The sequence below is a fragment of the Schistocerca piceifrons genome, chromosome 3 (assembly GCF_021461385.2).
Source record: "Schistocerca piceifrons isolate TAMUIC-IGC-003096 chromosome 3, iqSchPice1.1, whole genome shotgun sequence".
NCBI classification, from domain to species: Eukaryota; Metazoa; Arthropoda; class Insecta; order Orthoptera; family Acrididae; genus Schistocerca; species Schistocerca piceifrons.
Window position 1 is genome coordinate 283,698,459 of NC_060140.1, and position 11,825 is coordinate 283,710,283.

Sequence of the window (11,825 nt, forward strand, 5' to 3'; positions counted from 1 at the left end):
CCCTGCAGGAAAGTTGTCATGCTCAGATTGTACTGGGAACCAAGAGCTGGATGAAACCGAACTCAAAACCCCAAAATATTTAACAATGCATGAAATATATTTGAAAAAGACAGGTAGGACTCAATTGGAAGGGGACTCTCCAATGCAGATGACAAAAATATTGTGTCTATTGAGATCAAAATTGAAAGTGACTGCAGAGTTATCTGCACGTGAGTAACTGGCTTAGGTGATGTTGGTTAATCATTACATAATTTTACCAGCCAGCCATTTCCACTATAGCAGTTTGTGATATCATTCAAAAAAGTCTACACTAAGTAGCCTGGAAGGACTCTGGTCATTCCATATCAGTTAGAGGTGACTTTAACCTACTGAATATAGTCTAGGTGTCTATGATTCTTTGAAGATGGTAATGAACAGACAGTCTTGTAAAGCAGTTCTGAACATGTGTCCGAAAACTGTCTTGACCAGCTACTTAGACAGCCCATACACAATGGAAACATTTTAGACCTGGTAACAACAACCAGCCCTGATAGGTCTTTATACTGACAGTGTCAGTATAGAGACAGGGATTAATGATCATGAGATCATCATGGTGACAATGGATACTTGAGATAATAAATCCATCCAGAAGGTTAGGAGAATTGTTATCCTGGAAAGATCAGATAAACAGTTGTTAGCGTCCTATTTGTACAATGAATGGAGGTACAGAAATTGCGTGCAGAGTTCAAAATGAATGTAAATGGTCCTCCAGGGAGCCAAATAAGTGGATGAAGAACTGAAAAGACCCACCAAGGTTTTATAACAAAATTTGGAAAATGCTGTGGAAGTAGAGAGTGTTGAGTCTGTTCAAAAAAGAACCAAAAATATCAATAGGCGTGAGTAGGTAGAATGATGTGAGAAGCATATAACTTCCCATGTTATACCTCAGCAAAAAATCTCGCTGATAATCCAAGAAACTTCTGATCCTATGTAAAGTAACTGAACAGGTTGAAGGCTTCTATCCACTCACTCATCAAACATCCTGGTGTACCAACAGAAGAAAGCAAAAGGAAAGCTAAAGTTTTAAATTTCACTTGTAAAAAGTCATTCACTCAGGAGTATCATGCAGACATACTATTGCTTGACCGCTACACAGGTCCCCTTATGGAGGACATAGAAATAGGCATCCCTGGTATTGAAAAGCAACCAAAAGAGATGAACACAAATAAATCAAGATGGAATCTCGGTTCATTGTTAACAGAGTGTACTCTCGGCATTGGCCCCTTACTTAGCTTGCATTTATCACGAATCTCTCAACCAATGCTAACTTCCAAATGATTGGACAAAAGTGCAGGTGACTCCTGCATATAAGAAGGGTGAAAGAATGGACCCGCAAAATTACAGACCAACATCCTCAACAATGGTTTGTTGCTGAATTTGCGAGCACATTCTAAGTTCAGGTATAATAAATTTCATTGAGACTGAAAAGCTTCTGTCCACAAATCATCACAGATTTAAAAAGCATCCATTGTGTGAAAGTCACCTCCAACTGAGCAAGGTGGCACAATGGTTACCACACTGGACCTGCATTTGGGAGGACGATGGTTCAAATCCATATCCAGTCATCCTGATTTAGGTTTTCTGTGATCAGGCAATGCTGGGATGGTTTCTTTCAAAGGGCATGACAGATTTCCTTCCCCATCCTTCCCTCATCTGATAGGACCAATGACCTTGCTGTTTGGTCCCATCCCTCAAATCAACAAACCAGCCAAACTCATCTTGCCCTTTTATCATATGATATCCCACAAACCACTGGTAAAGGACAACAAGCGGTTTCCACATTATTAGATTACCAGAAAGCATTTGACACGGTACCCCACCACAGACTGTTAATGAAGTTACGAACATATGGAATATGTTCCCTGAGATGTGAATGACTCAAAGACATAATAAGTGATAGAACTCAATATGTTGTCCTGGATAGTAAGTGTTCATTAGAGACAAAGGTATCATCAGGATTGTCACAGGAAAGTGTTATAGGACCATCTTGTTGTCTACATACATAAATGATCTGACAGAGAAAGTGAACAGCAATGTGCAGCTATTTGCTTATGGCACAGTTGTGTACAGGAAGGTATCTTCATTGAGTGATTGTAGGGAATACAGGATGACTTAGACAGAATTTCTCTTTATTGTGATGAATTGTAGCCTGCTTTAAATGTAGAATAAGTAAGTTAATGCAGATGCTTAGGAAAAACAATCATGTATTGTTTAAGTACAGTATTAGTGGTGTGCTGCTTGACTCAGTCACATTGATTAAAAATCTAGTCGTCAAGCTATGTGAAATGGAACAAGCATGTAAGGTCAGTATTAGGGAAGGTGAAAGTCAGCTGGAGAGAATTTTAGGGAAATGTACCTCATTTGTAAACAAAGCACCAGCACAAACCATTTTTGAGTACTGCTTGAATGTTTGGAAGACATTGAAACCATTTGGAGCAGTGCTGCTAAATTTGTTAATGGTAGTTTTGATCTATACGTGAGTATTACAGAACTCAAATGTTTTGTGAACTCAAATGTGAATACACGAAGGGAAGACAGTATTCATTTCATGATATGCTATTGAGAAAATTTAGAGAACTGGTATTTGCAGCTGACTGCAGGCTGGTTCTACTGCACCAACGTACATTTTGCATAAGGATTATGAAGACAAGACAAGAGAAGAGAAATTAGGGCTTGAACGGAGGTATATAGACAGTTGTTTTTCTCTCACTCCATTTACGAGTGAAACAAAAAATGACTGATAGTGGTGCACAGTGTCCTCTGCCATGCACCTTATGGTGGCTTGAATAGTATAGTTGTAGATGTACAAGTAGTCTGGTATTATTTTATCAGTGGCCTCTTATATACAATTGAAAATTGGCGTTTCCAGTAATTAAGATGTCATGTTGAGTAGAGAGATAGATAAGTACTTATCCACCTCATTTCCTCCTTTGCCTGATTTCAAAACTCCAATTACTGTAGCTTTATCATACATCTTGGGTAGTTTTCCAATTCTCAGTATTTCATTGAAGAAGTCTGTGTTATTTCATCCAGGTGCCTGTGCTTTAAGGAAACTCAAATACTCTCCTTTATTAAACTTCATAGTGCTCAGAGGGAATTTGAGTTTGTGTATGTTGAAATCAAATGCATAGTGAGGGTGCAATTCAAACAAAATCTCTTTGCATGTAGTGATTTCTTCACATTTTATTAACATGCTGTGAACATGTACTTGTGAAACTTTTATTTATCTGGCATTAACTGCATTAGCATTTACATTTGTCTTGCTTCTTAGTATATGTGGAACTGTACCAAGTTTCCTTTTAAAGTTCCTGGCTTTACAGCTGGAATGCATCTAATTCAGTCCAGCTATGGATTTATGTTAATCATGTCTTCTGTTTTAATTGAGAGCCTTCAATAGATCATCATTTATTATATATTACTGCTGATATTGTGTGTGCAATTTGTGACATTATTGTGTGTCCAGGTACATATAGACATTGAAATCCAAGTGGTATGAACTTTTTTCTTTGTAGACACCTTGTATAGTAGTAGATTATTATTTCTCATTTTTTATCTGTCGAGTAATTATCATGGAAGAAATATTTTTGATAATATGTGTTACAGGCAATATGGTGTATGTCAGTTTGATTCATTACTAAATCAACTTTATAATCTTTTGAAGGACTAATTGGAGTCAATATCAAATAGTTTATGGGTGCAGGAAGAGATTAATGAAGTTTCCACATCCATAAAGTATCATATGTTCAGAAACCAATAAATCAATATTGTTAGTATCCATATGGCATAAATCAAGAGTTACTGTATATCATGTGCATTCAACAAAGTGCTATCATACTTCTGTTAAGAAAATTGAAGATTTATTTGCTGAGCTAACTGAATGTAACTAAGATGGCTTTGGGTGGAGAACCACTGTTTACATTTGTAAATGGCTGTAATGTCTAACTACAACAAATGGAAATTTATGATAGAAATTGTACCTAAAACGTGAGGGACTGTGAGAAAAAATTGCTGGCACTGGTGAAGACCCAAAGTAGGTACAGAAAGTATTATCAAAAATAAATTTAAGTTTAAATTCATCTGGATATTCAAAACATTAAGGAGCACAGCAAAATTTACAATATACATTCAAAAATAAGAGTGCATCTAGTCATATTGGGCTGCTACAGTGCTTTATAAATGTATGATTGGCTTCTGAGAAAAATATGGAAGCATGTTTGTCATAAATGATGCCACTTGCTCAACAAATTTGGAGCATTGTTGAGAAAATGAATGATGATTTGGTAGCCGAAATCATATGAAGTGCACTTCCTGTGATTATGGTGAGTGAGGAGTCAGGTGTTAATATTACTAGTGATTTAATAAGTCAGTAGTTATTCTAAAAATCAAAGAAATGTCGTATTTCTTCGGCAAATGAAGCTACAGATTCAGTGTTAGCAGCAAGTAAGCAAAACATAAACACCAGAAGTCAAACTTCAGTTGCTATTCATATTTGTTTAAATGTTGTAAATGTCAGAAAATTGGTTGTAAGGTGAATGAGTGTAGATCTAAGAAGAAACTGAATAAATGTTCAAATTCTATACGTTCATCTAGAAGTTACTGCCGATAACAGGAATAACCAGACAACTATTAATGATGTTGCATATGTTCTAGGTCTGGGAACAACTTGCTGTCAATTAATTAAATGACAAGATATGGATTGTGCATATTGTTCAATGATGTACACTGTGGTATATATGACAAAAGTGATATTATCATCTCTGAACATCAGTTTAGATCCATGTATTTCTTGTATAAAAGAAAGACAATCTTGTCAATCTTTTCCTAAAACATCAAATATAAGAGAAGAATATCTCTCGACACAGTACATTCCAGTGTTTGTGGACTAATGAGCATGTCTTTGTGGGAAGGAGCACAGTTTCTTCTCACTGTTGCTGATGATATGTCAAGAAAGTCATTCAGTCACATGCTAGAATCAACAAAAAATCTGTGATACTTTCTTCAGTTGAAAGCATGAGTAGAAAATGAAAATGGTCTAAAATTAAGATAGTGGAAAAGAATTTGTCAGGCAGCATATGAAGTCATTCCTAATGGTAAATGAAATTTGACATGAAATGACAATTCTTTACACACCAGAACAAAATGGAGTTGTGAATCTTGTATCGGACCATCACTGAAAAGGCAGGATCAACGTTGACAGTTCCAGGACTATGAAAACAGTTTTGTGCTGAAGCCATTAACACAGCAATTTATCTCTAGAATCGATCTCCAACAGCAATTGTTAAAATGTTACTCGTGAAGAACTATGGAGCAGTCCTTGAATAAATCTGAGCCACTTACTAATCTTTGGGTGTCAAGCATTTGTGCATGTACAGAAAGACAAATGAACAAAGTTAGAAGACAAATACAAATAACTTACCAGTGTTGGACATTGTGAAGATTCTAAAGAATATTGTGGAGTTGATCCAGATTCACTAAAGACAGTTGTGAAGTGCTATGAAGTGTAGCTCATAGAAAATTGAAAATTAAACTGTGGGAACAGCATCAAGAACTGTATTCTGATTGACAATTATGGTATGGAGCAACACTCAACTGTCGGCAGTACATAACATTGTTGGAAAGGCAGTGGAACCAACACAACCTGCTGATGTTGATAGAAATGCGGTTTATCTTGAATTAGTACAAAGTGACATGGAGCAGACCGTGAATGGCAATGTTGACAGGGACACTGAACAATCAGATACAAAACCTGTGCAGTCAGAAAGTAGAAAATCATCATGTCAAAAAATACTGAATCCCAAATATTTTTATGACAATTTTGCTTGCTGTACTAATATTCCTGAGCCAAATTCACATAGAGAACCAATGAATCATGGTGATTATGAAAAATGGAAGGAAACCTTAAACTACAGATGTAAGTCATTGCTTGAAAATGAGACATGGACATTGACCAATTTACCAACAAGTAGAAGGGCAATAAAATCAAAATGAGTATTCAAAGTCAAGCAAATATCAGATGGTGGAATTAAATGTTTTGTCACAAAAGGTTATTTCCAGATACAAGGAGTGGACTCTGATGAAATATTCTCACCTGTAATTTGTCAGTGTTGACTTTGCACACTGTTAGATTTAGCAGCAGAATTTGATCTTGACGTGGTACACATGAACGTTTGAACAACATTCCTATATGGTGATCTTGATGAAAAGGTTTTCATTCATCAACCTGAACGCTACATGAAGAAGAGAAAGGAGACTAAATTTATTGTTTAAAATAGGTTTTACATGTTTGATATCACAAATTGGGTGTAATGTTATGTAAACTGCACCTAAAGAAGTCAGAATATGATCAATGACTTTACTACAGAAATAAGAAGCAAAATATGTGCATTCTGGCCATTTATGTAGATGACTTGATCATCTTCTGAATAGAAGTAGTAAGTGGATGAAAAAATTGAAGAAAGAATTGATGAATCAATTTAATAGGAGAGATCTCAACAAATTCAGTTGGTGTCTTGACATGAGACTAAAATGAAATAGAAACAAGAGATGAATAGCATTGGCAAACATGTTCAGGAAATTTGGTGTGGAAGACTGGAATCCCATTGCACATCCACTCAAACCTGTTTTGAAGATAACAAAAATGTGAAGAAAAATTGACAGATAAAAAATAACTTGTGCATTCCTTATCAGCCAACCTTTGCGTCACCCGTCATGCTCATGGCATAAGACGGGACTTTGTGTTTTGGGGATGAAAGTAGACTCAACTCAAATCATGAAAAAATCCACTGAGAAACAGTCAAACTAATTATAAGATGCATCAAAGGCACAGCGAATACAGGACTAACATTTTGAAAAAGTGGAACAACCAAAACTGAAGGCTTCTGCGGTGCCAATTATGCATCACATCTCAATCAATGGCTAGTATATTTTTATGTTAGTCAGGACAGAAATTTCATGGCATTCAAAATGGCAAGAAATAGTTTGTCAGCTGCACAAGCAGAATACATAGCCCTATCAACAGCAGTGTAAGAAGCAATATACCTTCAAGGATTGCTGTGTGAAGTGTGTTTTAAACACAGTCAAAAATCAGTAATTGCACTCTGTTCTATTGGAGGTTCCATTGTATTGAGTCACAATGGTGCATCATGCACAAAAATAACACATCAATGTGAGGCAGCACTGTATCCTTGAGTTCATGAATGCAAAAAAAGTTCAGTGTCAAGTCAAACAGTAATGCCAAGCAGCAAGATATTTTGTTACGAAGGCACTGCCAAAGGTTAAGCATCGCTGGTGCTGCTGAGCAGTGCAACTTTTGGAGTTTACAAATTAACATTTCAAGAAGATGCTGGTATGTTGGGAACAATTATGTTTTTTTCTTTGTAGGTACCTTTTACAGTAGTAGTGTGCTGTTTTTTATTTTTGATCTGTCTTGTAATTATCATGAAATAAATAGTTTTGATAATATGTGTACCTGGCAACATGATGTATGCAAATTCCATTCATTCTATGTGTACTTAATAATGTTTTAAAAGGATTGATTGTAGTCAATATCCAACAGATTTCAAACAAAATCTCTTTGAATGTATTTTATTTCTTTACAGTTCATTAATGTGCCTTGTCCAGTTTCACTTTTGAAACTTTTATTTATCTGGCAGTAACCGCATTACATTTATGTGTGTGCTGCTTCTTGGTGTACGTGGAAATGTATTAAGTTCCCTTTTAAAATTCCAGGTTGTATAGTTGTAATGCATTTAATTCAGCCTGACTGTGGACTTGTATTCATTATGTCTTCTGTTTCGATTCAGGGCCTTAATATACACTATGTGATCAAAAGTATCTGGACACCTCCAAAAACATACATTTTTCATATTAGGTGCATTGTGCTGCCACCTGCTGCCAGGTATTCCATATCAGTGATCTCAGTACATATTAGACATCATGAGAGAGCAGAATGGGGCACTCCGTGGAACTCACGGACTTCGAACTTGGTCAGGTGATTGGGTGTCACTTGTGTCATACATCTGTACACAAGACTTCTACACTCCTAAACATCCCTAGATCTGCTGTTTCCAATGTGATAGTGAAGTGGGAATGTGAAGAGACACATACAGCACAGAAGCGTACAGGCCAACCTCATCCGTTGACTGAAAGTGACTGCCGACAGTTGAAGAGGGTCGTAATGTGTAATAGGGAGACATCCATCCAAACCATCACAAAGGAATTCCAAACTGCATCAGGATCAACTGAAGGTACTACAACAGGCGGGAGGTGAGAAAACTTGGATTTCATGGTTGAGCGGCTGCTCATAAGCCACACATCACACTGTTAAATACCAAACGACACCTCGCTTGGTGTAAGGAGCGTAAACATTGGACGATTGAACAGTGGAAAAATGTTGCGTGGAGTGACAAATCACGGTACACAATGTGGTGATGTGATGGCAGGGTGTAGGTATGGCGAATGCCCAGTGAACATCATCTGCCACTATGTGTAGTGCCAACACCTAAAATTCGTGGTGTTGTTATGGTGTGGTCATGTCTTTCATAGAGGGGCTTACACCCCTTGTTGTTTTGCATGACATTATCACAGCACATGGATACATTGATGTTTTAAGCACTCCCTTGATTCCCACTGTTGAAGAGCAATTCTGGGATGGCAATTGCATCTTTCAACACGATCGAGCACCTGTTAATAATGCACGACCTGTGGCAAAGTGGTTACATGACAATAACGTCCCTGTAATGGAGTGGGCTGCACAGAGTCCTGACCTGAATCCTATGGAACACCTTTGGGATGTTTTGGATTGACAACTTCATGCCAGGCCTCACTGACCGACATCAATGCCTCTCCTCAATGCAGCACTCCTTCAAGAATGGGCTGCCATACCCAAGAAACCTTTCAGCACCTCTTTGAACATATGCCTGAGTGGAAGCTGTCATCAAGGCTAGGGGTGGGCCAACAGCATATTGACTATCAGCAATACCGGTGGAGGGTGCCATGAACTTGTAAGTCATTTTCAGCTAGATGTCCGGATACTTTTGATCACATAGTGTAGCTTCACCTATTGTCACTGTGTGGTTTCTGATACTGTGTGTATAAAATATCTCATCATTATGTCTGTCCAGCTACATGCAGATATCAAAATCCATGTGGCATTAGATTTTAGAGCATCCGCAAACCTATGATCATTGACTGGGATTGGAGAGATTCATTGGACCAGTATCATAATCTCCCTTCTTAAACTGGTCTCAGTCTGCTTGTGGAAAGTTATCATCAAGGCTGCAGGACTGAGGTAACAAATGGAATTTTTATACCATACTGAATAATCACTGGTCTGTGTTGATGTCTGAGAATGACTTGAGAACTTCCTTTTGTGTCGTACTTTCATTGCTGGATGTTGATGAGGAAACTGCACACAGGTTAGAAAAACTTAATGTGCCTAGATGCTTAGCATTTTAGATGAAGTGGAAACTGTTCACTTCCATTCAGCTCCTGAGTGCAGATCCAGTTCTGTTAACATACACTACAGGCTGACTGAAAACCTACAGATTGATACATGGGATTGTAGATATTGATCATAGCAACATGGGCAAGCTCAACCACTAGGACAAATATATCTGCTGATCTGTGTTCATGAATTAATTTGGAATCTGTATGTTGTGGCTTGATAAATATAGCACTTCCATACTGCTTGTTATTATCTCTCCCAACAATAGCATAGTCACATATTTTTCCCCTGCTGTAAAGATATGCATCGTCTGTAGTGTAGGTCCCTGCATAGCTATTACTACATCTACATTATTCTCCTGCATCATATGAGAGATATTTTCTCTTTGGTGGTGAGAGTGACTCAGTTTAAGTGTCACATTTGTAAGCTCTATGCAGGGTTATTATAGCAGTATACAAAGTGCTGAAAAAGATTACTCGTAAGTGTGTGTCATAGCATACCCTCAGCTGTTGTGTAGCATCTGTGAATTAGGTAAAAGGCTGTCAGTCCCATGTGGAGACTGAGATGTTTCAAACAGTAAAACCTGTAAGAAACTCAAGTTATGAATGAGCCACAAATACAGTAAAAAATGTGACATCTGTGTGAGAAAAATTAAAATACGTGGAAGTCTGTACACAGTGATGATAACAAAATGCTGGTTAAATGTCAATATTTGTCAAGAACATTTGTATTACGTTCATCTTGGCTTTAGCAAATATTTTCTTGGGGCCACATCTTCTTCAGTATGATAGACTAACTTTTTTCTAAGTTGTTAATCATTCAGGCTTAAGGGTAGTAAAAAGACCAGCAGATCAATATCCAGACCACCTGTTATATTATGCTTTTGTTTTGAGGTCTGTTCTCTGTGGTAGCCAGAGAGGAGACACATCCTTTCAGGCTAATTATCTCCACAGTAGCCCTAAAACCTACACAAATCATGATAAATATAACTGTCAGTTTGTTATTAATAACATTTACAGGTACAGCAAGAAATATTTGATGTTGAAAAGCACATGGATATGTTGCGTAAGGCTATAATGGACAAGAGCAATCCCATGAAAGTTGCTCATACTCGCTTAGAAGCTCGCACTCACAGAAGAGATGGAGAACTTTGTCGTGACCCTGCCCAACAGAGGTAATTCTTTCTTAAACAACTTTTTTGAATTCAGTTGCTGAGTACCTGGCACTCATAATCATAAGGAAGCTGAAGTCATTATTACACTGATATCCATTTCTGCTACAATTTATGTACTAACTGTAATGAAATTCTTATTTAAGTATGTGGCCATTTCAGGCTTGTGCAAGAAGTGGGTGAACTAGGTGAAAGCTTAGACCAACTCCACCGCAAATTACAAGAAGCTGAAGCTCAGCATCAGCAGTTGCTCCGAACCCGAGCTGGTCTTGAGTCAGACCTGCAGATCAAAGTAAATTCATTGTTCATCGACCAAGATAAGTGTTTAGGAATGCGACGAAGTTTTCCCATCACAGCTACAATTAAATATTGAAGGTTGTCTTTTGCATGTTTATTATACATAACACTTTCATTTTCCTTAATATTCTTTCAGAATAAGTATCACTAAATGTAAGTGTGTGGTACATAGTATTTCGCTGTTCCAATAAAAATCTTTTTTAATGGTACTGCTGCTACAGTTGTTTACTACAGTAAGAAACAGATACTACATTCAATAGATGGGACAAGTTGTTAAATTTACAGTACATCAGCTCCCTTAAAAATATTCTGGAGAAAGGACAGCAATTGACTTTTATGACTTTGACTCTAAAAAGATTAAAAGGAATGGCAAAGACTGGGACAGTTAAATGGCATAAAATACAGGATGAGAACAGAGAAAAGGAGGGAAAATTACAGGCATGTAAGGCAGAAAAATAAAGCTTTACATTGTCATAAACTGTAATTTTTTAAATAATGCTTATATGCAGTGATAAATTCTGACACAATAATGATGGAGGAACAAAGAATGGATGAGGGCTTAATGAATACAAACATACTGTAGACAAGAGAGAGAGACATGTAAAAAAAGGAATGAATATATCCTTGTGGTTGTGTAACTGTAAAATTGTGCAGCATGGCACATTTTTAAAAAGATAACTGCTGTTTGTGATAGTAGAGAAGCTGGCACTCTAAATAATGTATGTTCCTAGCAACTGAAATGATATGTACATTGTTCTGTGACCATCTCTCTCAGCTTTCCGAAAAAACACGTTAGTTGGAAACTGTGGCTTACCCCTCATTTTTAACAGCTGAGTGTGTATTCCAGATGAGGAAAGTATATGATTGCTTCCT

The 11,825-nt window shown here is 37.2% G+C and overlaps 1 protein-coding gene across 1 annotated transcript in view; it reads left to right on the forward strand.

Annotated features, from left to right (window-relative positions):
* LOC124789542 (tektin-3-like) overlaps nt 1-11,028 on the forward strand; it is a 113,452-nt gene extending 102,424 nt beyond the window's left edge. The window contains exons 9-10 of the mRNA XM_047256939.1: nt 10,504-10,658; nt 10,818-11,028. Coding sequence (XP_047112895.1) covers nt 10,504-10,658; nt 10,818-11,028 — 366 coding nt within the window. The remainder of the gene's footprint in view (nt 1-10,503; nt 10,659-10,817) is intronic.
* The last annotated feature ends 797 nt before the right edge of the window (nt 11,029-11,825 follow it).